Source organism: Gouania willdenowi, chromosome 19 (assembly GCF_900634775.1).
Source record: "Gouania willdenowi chromosome 19, fGouWil2.1, whole genome shotgun sequence".
Lineage (NCBI taxonomy): Eukaryota > Metazoa > Chordata > Actinopteri > Blenniiformes > Gobiesocidae > Gouania > Gouania willdenowi.
The window spans coordinates 4,109,084-4,136,345 of record NC_041062.1 but is presented as its reverse complement, the minus strand read 5'-3'; the positions used below and the strand labels follow the sequence as shown (position 1 = coordinate 4,136,345).

At 37.5% G+C, this 27,262-nt stretch overlaps 1 protein-coding gene across 1 annotated transcript; it reads left to right on the top strand.

Moving 5' to 3' along the window:
* Positions 1-248: 248 nt before the first annotated feature.
* Positions 249-24,656, top strand: cdc42ep4b (CDC42 effector protein (Rho GTPase binding) 4b). Its single transcript, XM_028477239.1, has 2 exons — positions 249-411; positions 21,404-24,656. Exon 2 carries the CDS (start codon positions 21,557-21,559, stop codon positions 22,595-22,597), a length of 1,041 nt encoding a protein of 346 aa, XP_028333040.1. The 5' UTR covers positions 249-411; positions 21,404-21,556; the 3' UTR covers positions 22,598-24,656.
* The last annotated feature ends 2,606 nt before the right edge of the window (positions 24,657-27,262 follow it).

Genomic DNA, 27,262 nt, shown 5'->3' with positions numbered 1-27,262 from the left:
ATTACCAACTAAAGTAGTTAATCCTAAACTATTAGTCAACAGTAAAGTTTTAAAGGAGAAATCAGTAATAAATACTTTTTAAAGGTGACTTACTGTAGTGGAGTCCCACATGGTTAAATTGGACCCATTATTTTGTGTGTTTTTTGTAAATGGGACACTGTCCCTTTAAATGACAGCGGGAAGGCGGAGCTCTGCTGCAAGTGACAGAGGAGGGCGGCTGGAGGCGGGGCCTCTTTGTGCGCCACTCACTCACTCACACACAAACAAACGCAAAGTGAGCGCACACACACACACTCACACAAAGGGCGGACTCACACACGGACACTGCTCTGCTGCTTTCACACTAAAAACAACTCTGAGCGTTCACGGAAAGTTGAGTGGAATACTGACCGGAAGTTTCCTCAAAGAAAGGTAAATATCAAACTCTGTCTCTCTCTGTTTGGGTTCCGGTTTGTTGTTGACTCGAGCTGCTGGTTTAGTTCTTCGAGTTCTTTTAAATGAATCCTTCAGTTTCCTCTCGGCTTTGTTTTCTCACGGAGTTTATGTGACAGCTGTGAGACTTTCCTCCTGGGAGGTGTGTTAAATCTGCATGTCATTTAAATGTCAGACAATCAGCTCTGTTTGTCCCACACGAAGCGACAACAATGAGTCCCATAGCGTCCGTTTGTCCTTCAAAATAAAACACCACAAAGACCAGCAGTTCATCTGACCTTTGTCATCTTCCTATTCTCACTTTTCACTGGCTAAAATACAACATAAATGTGTTTTTATCCGATATTAGTTTTAAACCAGAGATTGACAACTTGTATCACAGTGGAGGCCACAAAAATGTTATTGTCTGATCTGAGGGCCACATTATCAACGTTCATGTCTGAAAAGTGAATATTTTTGTTGTCCTTATGTACTTTCCCCTGACATTTTCCTCTCTTTCTGTCAATGCTATGTGTTTTTGTTATGCTGTGTGATTTTTTTTTTGGGTCATTTTGTGAATTTTTGTTGTAGTTTTATGACATTTTATTTTATTTTCTAGGTTTTCTTTAGGCATTTTTAAAACAATTGTGTGATGTTTAGAGTCATTTTGAGTAATTTTTTCGTTGTTGTTGTTTTCTGTGAGTGACGAGAATTTTCTTTTGTGTGTAATTTGAGGCACTTTTTAAAAAAATCATTCAGTTTGATATGTGTAGTAATTTTGTTTTGTGCTTTTGTTGTTATTTTGTGTGTAATTTGATACACTTTGTCTTTGTATTTTTTTTTTAAATCATTTTATTTGACTTGCAGAGTCATTTTGTTTTGGGTGTTCTTAATTTGTTAATGCTTGATGATTAGACTAACTTTCAATCAAATTGGACCTCAGAGAGCTTTCCCGCGGGCCTGTTTTGGGCCACAGGCCATAAGTTTAACACCCTTAAGTGGCCGTAAGGTTCTAATCATAATATATATTCACTTTCTGAATATCGACTTACACAGCTGTTGGATTATTTGGGCACTTTTGGCCCATGGGTCCCATTTTCGAGTCACGTAGTCAAACCTGATTTCACTTTTGTTAACAACTCTTGTGTTTCAACTATTGTGTTGACTGTTTTGTGTAATTAAAAAGTTTTAGCTTTTAGACTAGGGGAAAAAATGAATCAGCATTGTAAAATTGAGTTAAATATCAATAAGTAAAGTATGCATTTGTTAGTGTATGCGTGCAATATTGAGTTGATGAGAGCAGATGGTTTATGAGCATCAGTTCTTTTCACTGTTACATAACAGGATCACAGTCACACTGACTGTGTGCAGTGGTTCCACAGAGAGCTCAACAAACTACACACTCTGTTAGCATCCATGCTAGTGGTATTTTCCACTTCTCGTATCATGATTTGTAGGTTTTCTTCATCAGGATTTGAGACGTGATGCGTTTTTCTAATGTTAATGATATTTGACGTGTGTTCACGCAGTGTTTCTATAAATTTACTTGCCATGCTGTGATTTTAACTGTACAACCATAAAACCTGCATGTTTGTTTACGGAAACGTCTCCGTCACTTTACACTTTAACATTTCTCTTCTGTTACATCATCTTTCCCTGTTTACTAGCTTTCAAACTTCAAAACATGCAACTTGCATTTATGTGCTTTGAATAATTTACGAAATCGCCAAAATTGCGTGAAATTACATCATGTCCCTCAGCCACCAGTTTTATCAGAAAAATCCTATTGAAATGTGTGATATGGTACAAAACATTATTTGTTAATCCTTTATTTGTTGCCAAACGGAGAATCACCTTCACATTTTGCATGAAATCCCACGTGCGTGATTGTATTTGTAATGCTTGTGCTGTGACGTGTCACCAGGTAAAATGATCACCAGTGCAGCTAATGCACCATCAGCTAAACCTGGTTTTTTACTAGTGAGTTTTTAGGTTTGAATACAGTCATAATAATCTGAAATACTTCCTCATCATTAAAAACACATTTGAGGTGAAGCTCTGCATTCGTTTTCAGTCACAGGATAACATGATCGCCAGTCAAACCGAAACACATATTGCAAGATTTACAACAGGATAATGAGTGAAATTTAGCATATTTTTTCATTTGTTACACTTTTTAGACATTCAGTCACCCGTTTTCTAGTGAAAAGTAGTCTGTAAATATGTGACATTGTCCCTAAACATGCACATAAAGCTTTTTTGTGTCATGTCGGGGCCTGGTTTTAAATAAAGTGCGTGAATTCTGTATTTTCCGTCCGTTTTCAGTGATCATGGAAAATCAGAGGCCCTGATATATTAGTGGAAGGATGCACCGATTAATAGGCTTGGCTTTGGTGTCGATTGTATTGCCGTTTGCCCTTTGACCCTTGACCCTAAGTCATATGTACTTAACTACACCCAACATGAGTCCAAAGGTCAGTGAGTAAATGTAATTGTGCTTCATAAATCATTCATCCACGCAGTAAAACATAAGAACGAGGCGTCTGGAAAAGGAAAAGCTTCACTTTTGGCGTTGTGTTTGTATCGTAGTCACACTCGGTTTGATCACCATCCTGCCAGCGATGCCACTTTTCCCAGTGCTCCCCTGGTCTCCTCTGTCATTTCTTGTGTGCATTAGTGTGCACACTTCAGGCTTTTCAGCTCCTTAGTGCATTGCTTCTGCAGAGCTACCAGGCAGATATCTCTCAATCTCCATCTATTGTGTGTGGTAAGGACAGTGGACTGTATGTGTGTGTGTGTCGACTGTGATTGTGTTTTTTTCAAGCTCGAGGCTGTTTTAGTTTTCTCTGGAGGATTTGGACTGCAGTGTTCAGAGTTTGTTGGCTTCATTTCTAAATCGGACAGCTCTGAGGTCATTGAAGTTTCATTCTGGAATGAGGGAGAGGTGGAACCAGGCAGTTAGACTCATGTGAACTCAACAAAACTAAATCTTATTCTGTCACAGGAAATGTAGGGCCTTGGATTTTCGTGATTGCACAAAATGGACAAAAATTACACAATTAATACCCTGTGTCTTCTGAAACAATGAAATTAAGCATTAATCTAGCATTTTTGGCGTGTTTTTTGGACATTGGGGTTTCAGTTAATTCATCAATTCAGGAAAATCTAATAAAACGTTAAATAAACAGAAGTGGATAAGATTGCAACAGAAAATCAAAAAGAACTATACATGTCTAATTTCCAAATCGTGCAAATGAATATTTTTTTTTTCTTTTTTAGGGACAATAAGTGGTAAACGTGCTCAATAAATTTTACATTAAAAAAATTCTATGTTTCCACCCTGTTAAATATCACTAGTATTTTCCTTTGAAATAAATTATCGAAGTGCTCTCTAGATTTCTTCTTAAACATCAAGTTTAGTTTTAAATGTGTATTTATTTATTTATTTATTTATTTTCTAATGTCATGCACTGTGCCTCGTTTTGGATCCAATTACCTGTGGGTAAAGTAGTTTTCTTCCAATATATAGTAAAAAAAATCACACTTTTTGCTTGATATCACCATTATTTATTGTGATTCCTTTGGCTTTAAGTCCAATATTTGTGTCGTCATATCACTTTGTTGTCTTTGGAGTACCAACCAAGAATTAGTCTACATTTTGCTGTGTTAAATAGAGGAAGTGACGAAATCTTGCACAGACGATTAAAAACCTTTTTTTTTTATTTTGACTTTAAGGAAAACATGAGATAAAGTATCCATTGTTTCAAGGCGACTCATGCATTTAAACGATAATCTTGGCCTTAAAACTGGTGGCTGAATGTCTTGCAAGTTTCGCAAACAAACGCAGATTTAAAATCTCTGGATAAAAATAGAAATAAACCATATGTCACAGACCGAACCCTCACTGACATGTTTTCAGAAAAATACAAGATGACTTCTTGATGTTTTTCTTTGTAAAAATGTGCGGCTGAATGTCTAGTAGTTGGTGGACGGACATGTCGAAATCTAATACAATATGTAATCATCGGTGTCACCAGGCATTTCAGCGTAACATTCACTTTATCTCATTTAACATTAACTAAATTAAGCTTATTAAGGACGTTTGACACTATTTCAATAGCCACTAATGACAGATAATAAGGGGAGGGTCATAAAACGAAACACCAATATGGAACATTTGTAACGGACAATCTGAGGCTTTAGTGATCGGACAGAATCCATAGAAATGAGACAAATCACAAACCATAATGACCCGAAAGTCATAATTTTTAATGGCTGTAAATAAACCTCTGTAAAGCGAAACTAAACACCCATATTTACAGTGTTCTAGATCCTTTTTAAACCTGGAAGAGAAGTTTTCGTCTTCATAGTTTGATGTTGTGAAACACCCCCTGAGGAGTTTATTGTCCTTTCAGACAATCACAGGCTATGAAACTGAAGCCTGTGAACTTTAAAGTTGAGGACAAGGTGTTCTACTGGTGATGCTTTCTCAAACCGTTTGCAGCACCCTGAGGATTTCTACCGAATACACACAGATTTAACCATCTAAACTCACTGTGTGATTCAGACGATCGTTCTAATCCAACACATTGAAAAACTGAGCCATTGAGCAATGAAGGGGTGCACACTCGGGGTTGAAAAATATTGATTTACAATATATATATATTTTTTTTTAAGTAATTTTTGACATTTTTAAAAATGTATATGTCCACAGTTATTTATTTAAATGTTTTAAAATTGATTTAAATTATACGTTTAAATTTAAAAAAAAAAAAAAAAACTTTGTACACATGTTTTTAACTTAAATTTGATTTTTTTGGTGTGGTACACTTCCCTGTGCAATGTGAATAAATGCCAGAGTGACTGACTGACTTGTGATGTGCATTGTTTTTTGGAACTATGTCTTATATATTGTTCCTAGAAATGTATGATTCAACTTTTTTTCTTTTTTTTTTTTTTGATAAAGAAAATGAAATGATTTAGATTCATAAATAAAAAATAGTTATTAAAATAAACATTTAACACATGCATGTTACAACAATTTCAAATCAGTTATTTCCAGGAAAATTTAGCCTGTTTTTCCCCCGATGCACACCTGTTAGTTATTAGCTAAGTCTGTTTTGGTTGCTATCAGAGAAACATGACCAGTGTGGAGCTAAATAACCAGTTCAACTGGAAATCTAACAGGTGTGTTGTAACAGCAACACTAACGTTATCTTCTAAATAACATTTAAACTTGTAAATATTTCTTTCAGAACAGTGAGACTGTGCCCATGTGTGACAACGCTGCTGCACCCATTATCCACGTCCTGAGCTTTAAAGCTGAAATGTCACGCATCTGATTTAACTGATCATCATCATCACGTCTGCGGTCTGAGACATTGCTGACATTTGTAGGCAGCTCTCTGGGTTGACGTCTTTCTGTATAGGTTTGAAAAACAAAAGGCATACCTCATTAAGTGGCACTCCTTAGCAGCACTTTCCCATTGCTTTGTGCAAGCAACACATTTAACAGATTTAAAATAGAAATATTATTAGTTTTATTTCATTTATTAATTTATTTATTTATTTACAAAACAAAGAGGAAATTGCAAAATGACAGGGAAATATATTCTAACATGCATGTTTTAGGACAAAATCACACATTTACGTGAAACTTTTTGCCGTAAACGGGTGGGAAAGGTGACGAAAATGTCACTTCTCCTACGCCAGACTTCTGAAATGTTAAATGGCTGACATTTTTTATTTATTTTTTTTGCACCGTATCATGCATTTACAAACATTTTCCACTGTAAAAACGGGTGATTGAATGTATAGCAACTTTGATCAACGGAAAGATATAATTGTGTGTGATTTCAGCACATGCATTTTGTGCACTTCTACAGCAGCTGACTCAGTTAACCGTATTAACCATTTCTGACAAGTTTTCTTGACGTTTAAAGGCCTGCAAATACTTAATTAGAGAAAGAAGATAAAACAAAAAACTGCAAACTGACAGAAATGACTTCGCGAAATTGGATAAACTTTGAAATCAGAGCTTTTACCTGCTTTGTTATTGTTGATGAGAGCTAGAAAACATCAGTGCATAGCAGACTGAAATTATTCTTGTTGTAAAGAACACTGTAAAACTGCAGGAAGCATTGGATTACAGTTATCTCAATGGCTCTTTAGGGACTCCCAGGGAAGTGTTTCCATGGCCAATTGTAGCTCAAAATAATATGAAAGTATGACTGTACGCTTTAAAAAACACTGCAAACTGTTAAGCTTCTGTGTCAAAAGAACTGTTTTTTTTTTTTAGTGTGAGTTCAAACCCAACCCTCCAGTGTCCCTCCCCGGTATCCGCTGTCAGCTGTAGCAACAATACAGGCCTCAGAGGAACTCCCAGTAATGCAATAACTATGTATGAGTGCAGCAGCTTTTATTAGCAGGATTTTAATGTTCAATGAGTGTATATGTATATGAATAGGAGCTCACTGGGCGTTTGTGTTTTTACAGCCCAGTAGGCCGCTGTTGTCTTCTGGCTCTCTGTGGTGACAAACAGGTGGCTTTTCCCTCCAGTGCTTTCAGAAAAGACAAAAACAGCTCTGTTGTTCTTTTCATTGCCACCTCTGTGCTGCTCACCAGCTGACAAATTCATGACTAGAAACTAGTTCATCTGTGGATGGTTTGTATTCTAATAGTCCTGCGAGGATTGGAGGGAAAGACTTTCTACCGCAGCCTCCAGAGGACATTTCCAGGTCAGCTGTGAATGAGCTGTAGCGAAATTACATCCAAATCCTTTATTATGCCTTTGTGTAGCACCAGGTGGTAATGTGTGTCATCTTCAAGGCTATTCTTGTGTTCACGAGCGAGTAATTGTTGTTTCTTTTTCCTTTTTGTGTAATCGCACGTTTACATGGGAACTTTAAAGCAGAGTAAAAGTTAATTCCTCTTTAAACTGACCTTGTAAACACTTAATTCCTAATGCTAATTTAATACAGAATTAAACCTAAATCCGAATTAGGTGGCTGGTTTATTCCGATTTTAATTCCGAATTAGATAGATCCTCTATCTTGTAAACATTTAATTCCCCTTTAAGTTAATTCCGGTCGTTCTGCACATGCGCGATGACGCGTTGGTAACGACATGGTGATGGCCGCCCGGACTCGAGCTGAGACTATTAATTTAATAAGAACCTTAGAAAATATGGACATAATAAAAAGATTGGATGGACGGAAGCATCAACATACAGACTTTCACACGGACACACGCTGACTCATTACACACACGGACCTCGGTTCTTGGTAAACAGAACAGGCTTCACCAGACGGCTGGCAGCCTGGCACTAAGACCCGGAGACGGAGTAAATGCGTCCCCATACTACATTCACAGGCTGTAATATCACCAAGTTTGTTGTACCAGTTGTTAGAGCAACTATCTTTACCAGGGAGCAACTATTTATTCCTGGTTGTTGTTTTCTGGAGTTTTACTGAGCATTTATTTACCGGTGATTAGTTTCTATCTCTCTTCTACACCACGGACCAAAGTGTGTTATTGTCGAGCCGTTGCTTCAAAACTACAATGAAAATTAAAGGTGAAAACAGTTCTCATGTGGTCTTCTGTGTTATAGCTGACAATAAAAGGTTTGCTGTGTGTTTTTCCTGATAGACGTGATACGTCACGCTTGCCCCCTGTCCAATCAGAGCCTTCCCAACCCCCAGACCCACAGCGGAATTGAATAAAGCTGAATAAACCGGTTTTCCATGTAGACCTCAATCCGGGAATTACTATTTCCATGTAAACACAAAGCAGAACACTTTAATTGAATGATTTAATCTGGAATAACTAATTTCGAATTAAGAAACATCATGTAATGAGTGTTTTGGGTGTGCCACAAGGCTTTGCTCCGAGCACTCCCAGGTTTTTACGATGTCGATGTCATACTTAGTGCTTCTTGCAGGGTTGTTGTCAAATGCACAGGTTGTTTTTCCACACTTGGAAATCAACATGTGTGCATCAGTAGTTTTGCACAATAAAGAGAGAGATGATGGATTCCGTTGATGCCCCTTGAACCTGTTTATTGGTTGGACTTTAAGCTTTGAGTGTTCGTTGATTAAAAACCCTTTCAAGAAAGGATGAATGCTCATTTGGGAAATCATAAAAGCTTCCCAAAGTTTTATTTTGTAAATTGAATCAAAGGGAGTTTACTAAGGGTGTAAGGAAAAAAAAGATTTGGCATATATCACAATATTTCACAACGCTATTATCGTATCGATCCAAAAAAAATGTCCAAATCCATTTTTTTAAATCACCTTTTTTTTATAAAGCCATTTAATTGCGCAAACGTATGCATAGCACGTAAACACCCGGTCACTAGATGTCAGTGAACCAAAGAGTACTTTGGTAAACTATCTCACTCCTCAATGCATTTTAACTTGGAAGATAGTTTACTTTATTTTCATAAAACATACTGGACACTTTTCTAGATGTATTTGGTTATTTTTTGATAATGATTTAAGAACTTAACAAAATCAGAATCTGTTGTAGAACTATTTTGAAAAATGTAATTTGACAGTTTGATAAACATCATGATCTCACTTTTGTGATATTGATACTTGAATTACAGTTAGTTACCATTTACTTATACCATATACTTATTCAATACATTTTATTTCATACCATTTTGCATTCGTAAAGGTAAAATTTGCAGTTATTGATATCGTGATGCATATTGTGTTGTTTTGTGTCAGGATGTATTGTAATGCTACATGCAAATCGTGAATCGTCTCGTCAGATTCATGGCAACGTACACCCCTAGAGTTGATGTTTTTCATCTACACATCCTCTGACACTCAAAGTATTTCATCTGCCGAAAATATAAAACTGTAAAAATTTTGAATTTGGACAAGATGTAAATAATTCTTCTTGTGTGCTTCATTAGGTATTCCCAAAGAGTCGCTATGGGAAGGACTTCTTCCCACGCACACACACACAAGTGCATGCACACAGCCCACAGTAATTACCCCAACAGTGTGCATTACTAACACATGTCCGCACTCCAGGCCTTATCTCCCACCCACGTGGCTGCGATATTCAGATTGTCAGATGTCACCATCCGGTCGTAGCGTCCATGTCCCTCCAGTTGTGTGTGCGTGAGTGTTTTGTTGGTATCATTAAAGTTAACACCACGGGGGTTTATTAACTCCTCTTGTTAGTCAGTGCTCTCTGCCTGGGGCTTTTATGTGTTCGAGTTCAGCGGGGAGGCTGCTCGAGGGGCGGAGAAACGAGAGGCATTGGTGTTTCAAACTGTGTGCAGAAAACGCTCACTTATCTTCCAGATGCACGGAGACATACTGGCCATGGTTACATGATGTTCTTAATAAAGTCATTATTCGGAATTAAAGTGTTCTGTTTCGAGTTTACATGGAAATAGTTATTCCAAATTGAAGTTTACATTAGGAATGCACCGAAATGAAAATGTTTGGTTGAAACCAAAAATGAGAAAACCAAGGCAGAAAACCGAAACACCAAAAGAAATGATTATGCAAATTATTAGTCCCGTTGCATTTATGGCTCTGAATATGTACTGACCTCACTACCCTTTTTTGGTGAAAAATCTGTTTGGGCTGAACATTTTCAGTGGCCAGAATTTTGGTGCATCACTTGTTTACATGGAAATACGTTTATTCGATTCTGCGTTAGGTCTGGTGGTTGGGAAGGGTTCTGATTGGACGAACGTGACGTATTCACGTCTAACTTAAAAATAACTTTTCTTCTCGACTACAGCATAAAAGAGCACATAATAACTATTTTCACTTTTATTTTGATTGTAGTTTTGAAAGAGCATCTTGACAATAACGTACCGTTTCACTTTCGTCAGCTGAGAAGGAGAAGGGTGATAGACAACCGTACTTTGGCCAATCAAAGCCAGTGGTTAGTGCAACAGTTGCAGGCTCTAGATCCACTCTAGATGATAAGTGGAAGGAGAACTTTCGGACAACCCACGTTTTATTTGTGAAGCTTTGTGTCCTGTTGTAGGGCTATATTTCCTTGAATGTCCGCATGTTTATGCTTCTGTCCATCCACTCTTTTCATTATATCTACTGTATATCTTCTAAAACTCTTATTAAGGAATTATTTATTTCGGAATAAAATTGGAATAAACCAGCCACTTACTTTGGATTTAAGTTTAATTCTGAATTGCCATTTTCATTCAGATATAAGTGTTTACAAGGTGATTTTTAATCTTTTTAAAGAAAATTTAACTGTTATTCTGAATTAAAGGGGAATTAAAGCTCTCATGTGACTGTTGGTCACTGTTGTCCTTTTTCTGATTCTTGAGTCACTTTCAGTAAACAATTATGTTTAGTAAAATATTTAACATTTGCAGTTCCCCCTCTCTGAAAAATAATATTTCTTTGTAGAACTTAAACGACTTTGGTTCAATCCTGGCCTCTTGGGACTTGAACACAGACACTGATGTGGAATAATTAGATTTACTCGGGTGTGCACGTACAATCCCTCCACTGTAGGCTTAATGAGACCTTGGCTGCGTCTCATGCAGGACACGGAGAAAGAGTGTCTTTCACTTTGTCAGCACGACTCAGTGAGTCCTCTATGGTGACTCCCTCCTCCCCAGTTCTCCTCTGTGCCTCCATCTGGGTTTGTGTAGAAGATCTATTTGGTTTGCATATTTGTCGAGTTAGGTGGTCCAGGACATTAGATTAGATTGGATTGGTTAAGGCAGGGGTGTCAAACTCATTTTAGTTCAGGGGCCAAATACGGAGCAGTTTGATCTCAAATGGCCCAAACCAGTAACATCAGCACTATTGTGCTTTAGTTTACATTTCTGCGTATACATAAAAAATACCTATATGACCAATTTCTGTTTGATTAAGGAAAATACAATATTTTATACCTTTTTTTCAGATTTGGGCTCCATATAAACCATACAAACAAACACAAAAACACACGTTATGTAAGATTTTGAGGAAAGTTTTTCCACTATTTTAATATTATAAATAACTGAAGTCATGTGATATAAACACCGGGAAAACTGAGCACCTGCAAATATTGTTGAGTTTCATTTACACAATGATTCATGTTTTCTCCATCATCTTTATTTTCTCCTGCAGGCCGAATTGGATTCTCCAAAGGGCAGGATTTGGCCCCCGGGCCATGAGTTTGACACGTGGGTGAAGTGGTCCTTGGTTACTGGTTTATAGTAACCCAAACAAACTCAAACAGTTGATCGTTTGAAATTTGGTTCTCTTCTTCTCCTGAAATATGATAAGGAATCAAACTTTTGGTTTGGAGCCGAGGCTGCTGCGCTGTGGGACGGGCTCGTGTTTTTGGGGTTGGACGGATGTGTGGCGTTTGCACACGGCACAGAATGTTAGCCTGGACATGCTGCTTTTATTTGCTCCGAATGAAAAAAATGCAGCTCTTAATCCTTCTGTGGCTTTTGTTTTTGTCTGGATGGCCGTGGGGCCCCGGAGGCTGCTACACCACAGTTTGTAGAGAGAACACACACATGAACACACACACATGAACAGGTACTCAGACAACATTATGGTAATGTTGGGATATTTATACGACTCTGCTCATTGAACGCCCTCTGCATTTTAACTTTTGCTTGGTTTTTACTGCGACTGCAGATTCTTCTTTATTGTTTACATGATCAAATATTCATTTGTAATTTTAACAAACACATGATGGAACCTTTAAACCCTTTAGGGTAAGAAATAATTTGATTGTTTTCTCTTAGTTTTCACTTCACTTTTTTGCTTAAACACTTTTTAGAATCCAGAACAAGTTTTTCCAGCAAAGCAAGGTAAAATATCCACTAAACACATATTGAATAATGGCAGATAAATAAATGTCTCTTATGTTGGCTGTTCATAACTGAATAACTTAGTTTATGTAAGATATACAAGATTTTGCCAAAGATTTATTTTTTTCCTGGAAAACCGTATTTCACTTGTCTGTTTTTCTTCCAATTACTTGGAAATGTCAAAAGAAAAATCCAAAAGGGCTGCACTTAATATCCCAGACCTCTAGTCATGTAAGAAGTTTAAAACAAACATGGAAGATGTTGCCAGATTAAACCAAATATTGGGTAAAAGATAGTAAAGGGGCCATAAAATGACATTTCAACAAATGGCCCATGCACTTTGCGCTTAAATTCTGAAATGTTTGCCAATTGTTCCATGATTATTCAATTTGCACACTGTAAAGAGAAGATGTAGAACATGAGAAATGTGACACTTTGACACATAGACCGATATGGACTGGGATTTAACCCCCAACCTCTCGATCAGAGGATGACCCCTCTACCACCTGAGCCACGGTCGACGGTTTGTGGTTTTATGTTACTAGTGAAAAACGAATGAACAATAAATGATTCTAAGACACAAAGACAAGCTACAATGGCCTCATGTAAAGGATTTTCAACATTTGCGAGTGGTGAAATAACCCCAAAGTTTGGGTTCAAAATAAAAATGAAGAAGAATTGTTTTATATCCTATAAGAGTCATTTTTATACTATAAATTAAAACAGATTTCAGAATTTTTCCTATATTCCCACAAGCAGTTATAAGCCAATGAAAATTGTAATGGCGATTTCAAGATACTGTCAGCCATTAACCAATGCATATATGTGACTAATTAGTGATTTTGAACAGTACACGTTCATAGCTCAAAGCTGATCAAATTACTGGGAGCTGAGGCATATTCATTTTTTTTCCAATATTTGAGGGGCTGGCATGTCCACCAGATGGAATATACAGACATATCTGCTATACATCCTGAGAGAGTAGCTGGAGCTGTATTACTATACCAAATTTCAGTTTCCAATGTGGTGTAGTTCCTGAGATATCGGAAGCTGAAAATGGAAGAAAAATAAAGACGGATGAAAATTGATACAAACCTCTCACTAAATTTGCCATACCTCAAAAAGTATTAATCCTATCAAACTCCAAATTCAGAGTGTACCTATTGAATAATCACAGAATAATTGGTACATTTTTGGATACCGAAGTGCGTGGGCCATCTGATGATCAGCTGTTGGTGGTTATTTCTTGCACATTTATTTTTTATTGATAAAGGCCTTGACATGTAAAAGAGTTCACCGGGCGACCTTTTTAACTTATTGCAACATGGACCGATTCCTTTTTCTACACAGCGTTAAGAAAAATGCTCATAGCTTTGCAGCATGACTCAGTTCCTTTGCACAACGGCAACAATGTTGACTGGTGGTAATGCTTACATTTTTCCCACAGCTTGAATAAACTTCTAAGGGTGTCAAGTGTGTGACTACAGAGCATTCTAGGTACATTCACTGGATCCCTTTGTGAGCTCGTGGTTACTGTTATACCTGTGTGAAAAGTCCACTCCACACGCTTAGCGATGCAGCTAATTTGTGTGTGTGTGTTCAGTTTCTGTTCAAGATGTTTCTGACGTTTGTCACACAGGGATTGCCTCAGAACTGCATTTGGTCAGGTATGAAGTTGCACTGGAAGGACTGGTTCATTTGGACAGGAAGTTTTGATTAGTTTTAGGCTTTAAAATACACTTCAAAGAGCTTATGCTTAAAGCTGCTTGATTTTGAGTTTATCGTGCAGTCTATCCAAATCCTAATTCTTAGAACCCGCTTATGTTTCCACAATATTCCCTGAAAAGACTCTTTCTCTAGTTATTTTAATTTAAATAATAACTTTGACCATGATAATGTGATGATAACTAATATATATGTAAGTGTGTTTTATCAAAATTCAACAACATGTCATGATCCACCGGATAAACTCCCTCCCCCCCTCCTCTCCTCCCCGTGAGAATCCAGTGTTTGGCTCCGAGGTTAGGGGGCCTCTCAAACTAGGTGCAAATCACATTTGCTGATTGTCTTTGTCAGAGTTGAAAACTTTGCATTGTTATTCATCCCCATTGATTAATTGATTGGAAATGTCATAGTTGGGCGCAGGCTCCCATATGCATTTGCATTTCAATGTTGAAGAAAATAGGGCCGAACAATGGTGGAGGCCGAGCAGGGAGGGGGCCACGGTTGAATATGACAGCAGAGACAGCAAGGGCCACAAAAATGTGATTGTCTGATCCAAGGGCCACAATATCAACAGTAATGTCAACATTTAGAAAAATTACCACTCTGAGCTTTAATACGGGAATAATCAGAGTTTCAGTAATTTTGTCTATATTTGTTGTCAATTTGTGTGTTTTTGTTGTCCTTTTGTATATTTATGTTGACGTTTCCCAAATTTTTATTTTTTTTTAATATAATTCTGTTCCTGTGTTTTGTTTTTTTGAATTTTTTTTGGTTTATTTTCCTCCCAATTTGTTTGTTTTTTGTGTCATTTATCTAGATCTTTGTTGGTGTTTGGTAAATTTTAATTGTTTCGTGCATATTTGTTGTAATTTTGTGTATTTTTGTTGACATTTTGTGTAATTATGTTGACATTTTCTACATTAATTTTCTATACTTTTCTCTCTCTTTGTGAATTTTGATTGTTTTGTTTGTTTTCAGAGTTGTTTGTTGGTATTTTTGTTGATGTTTTGAAAATTTTTCAATTGTTTTGTGTATATTTGTTGTCCTTTTGTGTATTTGTGTTGATGTTTTACTGTTATTTTGTTGTTGTGTTCTGTTTTTGGAGTAATTTTGTATATTTTTCTCCCATTTTGAGTCATTTGTCTGTATTTTTGTTGATGTTTTGTACAATTTTTAGTTGTTTTCAGTTGTTTTCAGTTATTTTGTGTGTGTTTTTGCTTCTTTTGTGTGTTTTGTCGATGTTAAGTATTTTTTGTTTATTTTGTATATTTTTCTGTAAATTTGTATGTTTTTTTTTTCAGTCATTTTGTGTAATTTTGGGGTTTATTTTAGGCGCCCCTGGGCCGCCTGTTTCCCTTGTCTGTGGTAGTAGTTGTCTTGATGCACAGATTACTATTTTTGAAGCAAATGAAAATACACAGATATATACATAAAGCATTAAAGTTTGTTTTGAAATTCTCAATAATACAGTGAAACTAAACTTCATTCATTATTAAATTCATTGATGTCTGCTGGTGCCCATCCCAACTCACGTATGATGTGGGGCGAGGCAACATACTGTACACGCTGAGCACATTCACACCCTATTTACGTGCAGCACAGACTGATTAACATAACATGCATGTTTTTGGGCTGATGAAACTAAGAGAACTGGGAACAAGCAATTACCACACAGATAGTTTCCAGCTTGCTGCATGGAAATAAAACAAATAATTATATTAAAAAGTGTTTTAAAAAGATCAAATTAATGTATTATACAAGTTTTGTTTAATCCAGATGTTTAATTTGTTGTTTTTCTTGAGTTGGCCACCAAAGACAAGCCTTTGGTTCCTTTGGGTTAACTGTTGTATAACTACACTTAATGAGACTCCTTGTAAGCATGGAGGCTTCCACCATGTGAATAAATTATAGCTTTAGCTCTGTAGCTTTTTAAAAAGATGTACTGTATATGCACCCAGAGATGAAAACAGAAACTCCAGGATTTGGTTTGAATTCACACAAAACAGACGGTGATTGGATGAGCAAGCCAAAGCCTCATTTCCTCCTCTTATTGGGTGGAAATAAAGCAAAAGTGGGTCAAGATGGCTGGGGAGGGGTGGTGTCATCTCTAGGATTACAAGTGCGAGACTGAGCGGTGACGAGCGCACGCTGCTGTGATGTCATCCCACTGACATCAGTCTACTCGCGACACAAGATGTGCTCAATCATTCATGGCTCTGCCACCACTTGGCGTCATGTGGCACAGTGAGCTCCAGCTTATGTAAAGGCTTTGTCACTAGCTGGCACGTTGACTTGGGCAAGAATGCTCAACTAATACAGACTACATGCCTTTATCTGGATTATCTTCCAGGGTGCGTATCATTTTGGTGTTTTTTATTTGTGCTTTGATCGCTGTTCCATGTTATGTGTAGACAAGAGAGCAAAGAAGAAAGTTTTACTATGAGCGAATTCGGTCAGACTGGATTTAAAACAAAGCTGCAAAAACTTTTTTGGCTTTGTTTGGTCACATAAACGCCTCAATTTGTGTTGTTTTTTGAACACCAAACACATAAGTTGACTGACCGCGATGTTTTGGATGAATCTGACAAAAATGTTTAGAGGCATGAATACGGGGTCCCCATGGTCATGAAATCCCTGGAAAAGTTATGGAATTTGAAAAAAAATTATTTTCCAGTCTTGAAAAGTAATGGAATAATGTCACTGTTTTGGAAATATAGCCTATTTATTTTATTGTCATATTCAGACTCTTTGTTTTGGTTTGGTTGTGATTCAACAATTTTGAGGTTGTATAAAGTGGCTGGAAGTTGTTGCAGTAGGTGAAAGTTGTTGGTTTCAAACCAAAAAGAATGCTGGGCTAAGTCTCACTGGGATATAAGTCGCATGCTTGCATTTAAGAGCTCCCTCAAATTGGCTTGGTGCCAAACAAATGTAACATAAATACAGTAAATGCAGTAATGGAAAATACAGTAAAGGTTTTTTTTTTTTAGCTGATCAAGGAATTTTCTTTGCCTCAATGCCTTGGTTATTAAAAAAATATATTTTTTTGTTTAGTTTTTATTTTAATTTTATTTTTTATCATGCCTGCATTTGTTGTCCTAGTTTGACGCCACGTGTATTGAAACTTTTTTCGCGAGAAATATGCATGTTTTTTCACTTTTCAAATTTAATAAATAAATGTACATTTTTCTTTTAAAGAAACATGTAGTTCGTTATTATTAAGTGATCAGACTAGTTTTTGTAACCAAAAGTACATTTTATCCGATTACTCTATTAATTAGTAGAATAGTTGATACAATTACTCTATTACTAAAATATTTCATCGCTGTATGTGATCTTTGCTAATGAGAAACTTAATCTAGATTTAGTTTTAGAATGAAACGCCCAATACCAACGCTTATCATGTACAGCACATTGAGTTTGCCTTGCCTTGGCTTAAAAAACCTAAAACTAAAAAATTGCCCCCCTTTCTCAGAAGTGAAAGATGATCTGACTGAGCCGGAGAGCGGTATAAACATTAAAGCACTCTGTGGAATGTTATTTGGGAACTGTACGGTGCCCATTACCCTGTCACAATTTATGATTCTTGTAACAAAGACTTGAAAGTCCAGAACTGAATCTTCTGGGTCTCCAGGCAGCCCGTTGTTCATTTTTTTGTCAGGACAACACTAATGGAGTCCTAATGATCCTGGCTTGGTTTTCAAACTGTTTCTCATCAAACACCGAGGGGCTCCCAAAGGCAAACGAGGGTTGTTTCCTAGCATGACTTCAGGTGTTTGACTAGCACCATTTGATATCTGAGAATCCACTGACATGTTTTCTTCTCTGGGTTGAATGTCCTTCAGTGATATGACAGATCAAAGGCATTCCCCTTTAGCCACAGTACTGTGGAGATTGTCTTATTGCCCTGCATGTGGCCAGCAGAAAGTCAATCCATTTGAATGGGTAGATCTCTCCATGCAGGGGATGAAATCTTCCTCTCTCCCTAACAGCGTGACCACCATAGCCAGCACTTCTTCTCTGCTGTTGCCATAGAGAACTGAAGAACTGAGAGCTACAGGAAGGAATATATCATACCTTCTGTGGTCATGATGTAAACAGTTTGCTGTCTTTGCAACACTGATACTAATTAGATTCAGCACAAAGCCTTTAATGACGGATAAGTTATGCTTTAATTTAGTTTCTCTGCTTTTAAAGTTGAATACAAAAATCATTGACACTGGAGCTTTTACAGTGAATGTTTTCATTTTAAAAGTCAAAATTATAAACTGACCGATTAATTGGCACAAAATACATTTTCAGTTGCACTTTTAAAAAGAAAAAGAACTATTATGCAGTTTTGCATTCTTTATTATAGAACCAGAATTTAAATTAATAGGCTTCTTCATTTGTATTTTTCCTTTATTTATTTCATTCAGGATTTATTTTTAGTTAAATTGCATTGTTTTGAATAGTTTATCAAGGGATTCTTTTGACAATGAAAAATAAAAGGAAAATAATACAGTATTTTTTCCCAAAAAAAATAAAGGAATATTTTTCAATCATCATTTGTCTACAGTCCCATTTTAATAAATAAATCGTGAGAGAATCGTGAACCCAGTATTGTGAATCGAATCGTATCGGGAGTTGAGTGAATCGTTACATCCCTAGTTCACAGTGTTACTAATTAGTTTTTGTTTTTATGTATTTTATTTAATTTATTAATTTTACAATTGCCGATACAAGATTACAATTTCATTTTGCAGGTGTTTTTTTTTTATAAAGTTATGGTTAAGGGACATGCTCAACATCCTACAGTGACGGCCAAGGTTGGATACGAATCGACGACACTCCAATTACAAGCCTGCTTCCTTACCCGTTACGCCACTACTGTTTGTTTGACTGTTAAAAGGATTACGTCAAAAGTACTTTAGTGATTTTGATGAAATTTTAAGCAAAGACAGACAGAACACAATGGAAGATTCACTGATCCAGATATCCTTTGTATATCAATGTTGTTTGGCCAGTGGCCGATACATGACAAATCTATCAGATATCAGACGATATATCTGGTATCAGCTTTTTAAAGCCCCCAATATTGTATCAGCATCGGCCCCAAAAATCCCATAGGTTGGGGCTCGAGTTTAAAGTTCATGGGTTGTTTTTGTCTTTGTCATTGGTAGATTGTTACTCATGATACAGGGAAATACATTTTTGCAGTTCAGGCTATTGGCTTTTTTATGATGGCTCACAGAGACATCAAACAGGTTTTATTTTCATTCACCTCTGTGGTAAAGGAGACATTAAAGGAATCAGGTGTTAGGTTACGATGCCCAGGCCTAGAATTATTTATTCAGGTTCCGACTCAAGCTGCACCCTGATAGCAGATATTACGACTTAGTTGGAAGCAGGAGACTTCATACTGAATGCTTGTGTTAGCACTTCTCTTGAACCTTCGTATCATTAGGCGATAACTTCGATAACCATCGCTAGTCTTTATCGGGTTATTTATTTTCTCTTTTTCCTCATTCAGCTGTGTCCAAATTAATTTCACGCAGGTTTTGGAACAGATTTCAAGGTAAAGATTAAACATTGAAATAGCAGATCAGCATGGATGAGTGACTGAAGTTGCTGGGACGAATCATGATGCTCCACTTAAGACAAACTTGACAAAGTCTCCTGTGTACTACCCACTCGTCAAACCCCTCTTGCAAAGACACAGAAAAGTAGAGCGTCTGATTTTACGTTTCATTTCTGAGTTTAGCCATTTCCATTTAGATTCTTTTTCATCAGTTTTCCCTTATTAAATCTCATTACATCCTACTAAACGTTCCTGAAAATATTATTTGTACGGTTAATTGAGTTTACGTTGGTTATCAATTTCATATTTCTATTCTGATGAAGAGGGAATTGCACCAAAAGAGCACAGGATTACATAGCATGAAATTTTGCATGCTATCCGTTTTGCTACAATTGCAAAGGATGAATCGTTCAATGGTGACAAAATACCCAGTGCCTTATAGCCATTTCTATTGCTAGATTTGACATATCTTTCTCTTTCCTCACCAGTTTATGTGAAAAATTGTGTAAATGTGTCATATTGTGCCAATATGCATATGAAGGTATATTACTGTTTAAGTGGATGAATTCCATCCTTTTTCCACAATCACATATAGTTGTAGGTCCTAGAAATGCTGACCCATATCTACTGGCTTTAATGTTTCAAAGAAAAAAGTTCTTCATGTGAGCTGATTTCGCCATTTGGGTTTAAATTGGGTTTAAATGGGATTTCATTCATTAAAACAGTTCTGCCATCTAGATAAAGTATACTTTAGCTAGTTTTCAACCCGTGTAAGTTTGCCTTGCGTCGTAGTATTATTCAATACATTGTAAAAAGTTGATGTTTTCTCGAATGTTGATGTGTCAGCACTTGCTTTTCACATGGATAACCCCCCTTGTTTCTGTTCTAGAGTTACAGTGGCCTCTCGTGTCGAGTGGGTTCTTATCAGGGATGCAAATGTATTCATTGGTGACGTCCTTTTGAAATATCATTGAGTGGCCCTCCTGTTCATTCACGGAGAGCAGAGTATGAAGCGTGGGCTTCGACGGGGGCTTGAAAAACAGCAACAAGGTTGCTTTCAGCGAAAAACAATTAAAACTCCTGTTTAATAGGAAGAAGTGGGTGTGTAGTATGAAGCAGATAAGGGGGTGTTTTGACATTTTTCTACTCAACCCAGTTTGAACATGATGTTTTTATTAGGCTTGGATCATTAGTAGACGATGTGCAGTCTTGTCTCCAAAAGTGAGTCCCTTAACACAAAAGAGGCAATAGCCATAGACAGAAGTTACATTTCATTAGTAAAGTCACTGATCTGAGGTCAAACACAAGTCCCTCCAAGCTGGTCATGGTTGTTCCACTTAATCAGTGCTTCCTTCTTTTATTCCTGCTGGCTTGAACTACCCCAGAGCCAAGTATCATGTGTCTCTGCTGGTTATGTAACAGTCAGGGGCTAAAGAGGGAGTAGAAGGCCAGCAGTGATCGGAGACACTGTAGCTCTAGAAAAGCAGAAAGCGACAGCGGTACATTAAAGCTTTCAGCTGAAATTGAAAAGGACTGGATGCAAATGAATAGGAATCTGCTGTGGCATAACACTCTGGGTGCTATTTTGGAACGAGAGTATGAACTTCCTAGCATCACATAACATTGACAGGCATTGTCAAAGATTGAGGCTTTAGCTGATTTAAAGTAACTTTGCTTTCATGCTTTGAAAGCATAGATTTCCGAGCATGTATCCATCACGTATCCGGCTCCATTTGGAATGGAGCCGGATACGTGATGGTGGATGTTTAGTATTGGACATACGGAGATCTTCTTTTGAATTGAGATGTTAGTTTTCATTAAAACAAACACTTCATGTCTGCATAATATAGTCCCTGATGTGGTATATAGAGATCCTAACATTCTGTTCTTTTCCACAGGCTGAAAAATGCAACATGAGCTGAAGATTCACAACAAAGTCTGGGAATTTAAGTTACTCTGAGGAAATAATGCAAAGATTTTAAGGAACCTTTGGAGGACTTACTGAAACTTTAGTTTCATCTGCAGTAGAACTGAACTGAAAAGCATCCATCATGCCGATTCTAAAGCAGCTGGTGAGCCATAACCAGTCCAAGCGGAGGTCTCGGGCAGACCTGACTCCAGAGATGATCAGCGCTCCTTTGGGGGATTTCCGTCACACAATGCATGTTGGACGAGGGGGCGATGCCTTCGGGGACACTTCCTTTCTCAGCACCCGATCAGGGGAACCTCCCAGGGAACCGACCACGAAGCATGGCTCACCAGGTCCAAAACTGGGGCTGCTCTCTCGTACCTTCAGAAGCAGCAAGCGGTCACAGTCGGTAAACCGGGCGGACAACTACGACTACAATATGACGCTTCCTTCGGCTGGTCCATCTCAGTTTGTGAAAACCGCCGTCTCCCTGCCTTACCTGAATGAAGATGGCACAATTCCAGGAAACCAACTACCCAAGAGCATCTCCTCGAGCCCCTTGAAGAGCCTTACAGAAATCGATACTAAGCCGGTAAATGGAGCCGCAGCGTTGGCAACGCATGATGCAGAGTTTGATGAACGCAACTTTGGCGAGCTGACAGATTTGCCGCCATCTTTACCCAAAGGGGGCGGTATGAAGCATGCAGAATCCATTATGTCCTTTCACATTGACTTGGGTCCCTCGATGCTCGGGGACATTTTGGGCATAATGGAGAAGAAAAGCTCTGAGGAGGATGACCTTGGGTACGAGGAGGGCAAAGGTAGCGAGGGACACTCATCACCCTCCTACATCCCCCATATAGACGACGACGACGACAACGATGATGACGACGATGATACAGATGAACCGGCACCAGCAAGGCCGCCTCGCAGCATCTACCAGCACAACTCTACAATGGATCCCTACAGTACCCAGATCCAGACCAGGAACGACAACAACCACCACCACAACAACGCCGACAGCTGCTCAGTATCCAGCTCTGGGTCCATCTCTGAGGAGAAGCCTCAGTACCACCTCCACGATAGGGACACGGACAGTGCCAAGTACAGCTCACCTCGCGGAGATGAAGACAGGGATTTCACCTACATGGATGAAGATGACGACGATGAGATCCGGGTCTAAACTCTAAGCACGAACAGTATTGAAGGACGTGGAAAGAGAAAACCAGTGAAGCCTTTTCAATATGCTGCGACACAGCTGTGATCTCCAGATAGAAACTATCGGCCTCTTTAAGGTTGGACTCTACGATTTCCATTGATGCAATTCAAACATCTATATGTTGAAAGTGCATTGGGAGAATATTGCTTTGTTTTGGTTACACTCGCAGAACTGATAATAATATTGAACATTTTGAATGTGAAGTCCGATCTTTGAGGAATTGTCAAAGTCTTTCTCTGTGAGTACCATCATAAGATCCAATCGGCCAATGGGTGTTGACGGTGACACTAAGAAGACAAAGTAGTTGTTACTTTAGTCTTTGCCTAAGTTTAAAGGGTGTGCTGTGTTATTTTACTTCATTTACTGTACATCTGTGTTCATAAAGGTTGATAGTTGGCTGTTTTTTTTTTTTTACTAATAGTGAAAACCTGCAATTTTGCTTTCTATTTATTTCTTTATCTTTATAAGGGAGGCATGGTTATCAATGCACACTGCAAGTTCTTATGGATGTGACTTTGGGGTTTTTCTCCAACTTTATTATCACAAACGGTTTTTACAAATAGTGACAGCTTCCTGCATGGCTATGATTCAATTATTCCAAACAAGGTGAGGGCGTCGACCTCAGCTGTACGGCTCGTGTTTTGATCAGGGAAATGGGAATTATTTAAAAATGAGACCTTTTGTTTGTTGTGCTGGAAATCAAAGCTTAGGCGATTTTTTTTTTTTTTTTTTTTTTTTTTTCATGTCTTTTGCCCCATTATTGCTGTCGTTGAAAGGATTAAGCACCTCAGTGGAGACTTGTCAGAGATGTTTGCTCTGATTAGACACCAGCATCCGTTTAATTCACGTCATCAGGGTTCGGCCCAAGGTCGAAGAGACTAAAAAAAATGGTGTCATCAGCACCAGTTTGGACTGGGAGCGGCAAGCGAGGAGTGCATTTCCTAAACTGGACCCAAAGGTGCTAGAATTCACCTTGTCTACAGGGTCCCAATCACACATCTGGAGCAGACGACTATAGCGACCAATCACTGGGCGTTCCCATGTTGCTCGTTAAGCGGGCGAGCTCATTGGCTGGCAGCCAGCTGGACGCGCCCCAGTGACAGGTGGGCCCTTTCTCTTCTTCACAATCTTCACTCCCTCCACTTCTTTATTTTCAGCCGTAAATTAGCCAGCAGGACGTGCACTTTCCCTCCCTACTTCCATGATTAATGTTTGACCTTTTTTTTAAAGTTTTGTCTCAGAGAACTAATTGCCACATTTGACATTTGGGAGTTTGGGGTTTCGTGTTGTGGACTCCAGCAGAGGTGTGTAGATGAAATCAGGACGCTGTGCCATTCTGCCACAGCTTGATTACTGTTTTGGAACAATTTCAAGCGAATATAATTCCAGAGACGAATGCCTTTGGGTTTTTTTTTTTTTTTATGTATAAGGGCCAAATGTAAGAATGTCGTATCTGGTTGAAGGATTTTTTGAGGCCGATACAATCCATCAAATCCTGTATAAACACTAATAATCAGTGCCAATTGTAGTAGAGTAAACAGTCTTTTCCATCATCGCTGTGGCTTTGTGGGTCATGTGTCGGAGCAAAACCAGTCTTGGCTTTCCTTTCACACAAAAAAAAGACATATTTGTGGCCAAACATGAACATCCACAGAGGACATTATTAATGAGGACGAACACGTCAAAGAACTTGCAACTCCACAGCTTCTCGGTGGGAAAGTCTTAAGCTTTCTGCCCCAGTTTGCTTCATGTTTTCATTCCCAGTCAGTCATGGTTCGGTGGGAGGGAAAAGAGAGACTGTACTTGAAGAAAAAAAAAAGGTCTGGCTCAATGTTTAACTGTTCGATTTTTCTTTTCCCCCCAATTCTGTAATTTGATGCCAAGTATGTACTGTTTACTTTTTTCCTCTTCCTTCTTCTTCAGGTTTTTACAGTATAATAATATATTTACCGTCTTCACTTTCCTTCACTTTGATATAATAACAGTTATATTTTTCAATAAAAGAGAAAGCTGGTTATCTTTACATATGACGTCGCTCTTGTGTTTGTTGTTTGGAAGAATCTATAGAAATTCAAGGATGATTTGAGCTAGTTAATTTTGTCTTCTTTTTGCAAACAACTCCCAAGGAAACATCAAGGCAATCAGCAGATCAAAGTACATCTCCTGAAAAAAGTTGTCTGAATAAATGAAAGCTTAGCATATTTAACTCAAGGATGGATAATCCTTGAGAGTGTTCCGGCATCGACTGAGATGTGACGTAGTAGGAAGTGCAAATCAAATCTCAGCAACTGACGTCAGGATGAGTAAATCTATATAGAAACAGTTACTTTAGCATCAAACGAGAAAAAGTAAACACAATAAATCATTAGTATATATTTTGCCAAATGTGTTCATTTTTAGTTCGGGGCAAGTTCTTGTGACGTTTAAAAGGAAATAAATAGTTTTAACCAACAAATAAAATGCCTCAAAACCCAAATTATTTTTATAAACAGAGACTAAAATGAAACTGTTCTTAAGATTAAAGTGTTGAAAAGTTAAATTTCACCTTGAAGACTCTTAAGATAGAAAATTGAATGATGAAAGCTTTTTCTTTCAGCATATATTTTTATATATATGTTTTTTTTTTTTCCGGCCTTGAGTTCCCTTGGTGAAGATAATAGAGACCACAGCTGTTTCTACTACAACGTGCTCGGGTGGGGTGGGGTGGGGAGGGAAGGGTACTCAAATCTGCTACAAAAGCATCCACTCAAACTGCTTCAGCTTCACAGACGTGCATCAATACTACAGCCAGCCCTGAACTCAGATACAAAAACTTGTTTTTGCAGAACAGGCAAGATGGGTCTTGTGAGCTAATTAGACGTCTGAAAGCCTGCCATGGATTTTAACAAGCTTTAAGCTTTAACAGGATGAAAAACAATCAAACAGGAGGACCCTTTAAACATGGGGACATTTATGAAGCAAGGACCAAGGGTTTTAACACAGTAGGGAAACTATATTTGTGTTTTCAGCCATTCCTCCTGAAGTAGATATTTTAGGTCAGGACCTGATGTTACCTGAGAAGTTCTGCCTCAAAGGTGCTGGTGAGTTCCTCGACACGGCCTTCGGACGAGACAAATTCTATCAGGTATTTGCTTTTATAATTTTGGGAGCAAGAAATCGTCCAAAAGCTTTCTGCTGAAAAGTGATGCAAAATTTGAAATAATGAAAAGGGAGTGCACGTTAGTAGAAAAGCCTCTCATTTTTTGGGGTCATTTTGATATATGATGCCTAACTACATTTTTTTAATGTAAATTTCAGAAAAATCTCAGAAATGACCAAAAGTAACTTTTTGTTATGAGGGAGGTAGGCAGTTTCCTATTATACGTCCAAGTTAATTTTACTGGTTTAAACTAGCCAATATTAAAAATAGCATTGTTAATTTATTACGTTTCAAATGTCTAGCTCTTTTTTTTCATTGCGTTTCTCCAAAAGTCACATTAAATTGATATTAAAAAGCATTTGTACATCTTAAATGTCAACATTTTTCACAGACGATTGAGTCTCTTCAGTTACATGAAAGCTCTATTTGACCATCAATAGGTTTGTTTCTAAAGATTATCTGCCATTTTTCTGTTATAGATGTGCCTCTGTCGCCCTCTTGTGGCTTTTTAAGATTGAAGTAGTTTTTCAACAGAGCAGGGTGTGTCATAAAGTAATTTTATTATATACAGTACACTTTAGATACAGGATAACTGTCTTATAAAGCAAAGGGTGCAAAATATGCAATATAACAACTGAACATTACATAGGAGTCAACTGAAAAGAATGACAGTCTAATGAAAAAAAAAAAAATACACAAAATGGTTGAATTATATACAAAATAACTCAAAAGAACCAAAAAAACAACAACTAATAGATACAAAATGTCAGGAATTTATGTAATAAGACAACAAAAACAGACCTTATTACAAGAAAAATACACAAAATAATTAAAAAAAAAAACCCTATATGACAACAACGTGCACACACTAACTCAAAAAACACAAGATGGCTATGGAAATAATTCCAAAACCAAAAAAACAACTTCATTACACACACAATGAGAGAAAAATATGTAAAATTTCCACAAAAACATGACAGAAATACACAAAATTAAACAAAAATACACAAAAAACACAAGATGACCAAAAAAATGCACGAAAATGTGCACAAAAATATATATTAAAAAAAAAAAAAATATATATATATATATATATATATATATATTACAATAATGGCAGCACAGAAAATGATCATTATAACAAAATAACAAGAGAAAATATATATATATATACACAAAGTAACACCCTGTGTTGATATTGTATACAATCACATTTTTGTAGCCATGCTGTGATTAAAGTTGTAAGTTACATCATACATGGTGCCAGAAGCATTCAAATGCTCTTTATTCCTTTTAAAATAATCAGATTTTCTTTTAGCTTGGTTTCAAACTTCCTCAGCGTACTTCCACGAGCATGACGAAAGTTCATAAATCCTGTTTATGTGTAACTCTGAGTGTTTCGTGAATGTAATTCTCTCTCTTGCAGGGATGATCAGTCATAGATACTCAGGCTCCAAACTTTTCCAACAAAGCTGCAGAAGAATCTTCAG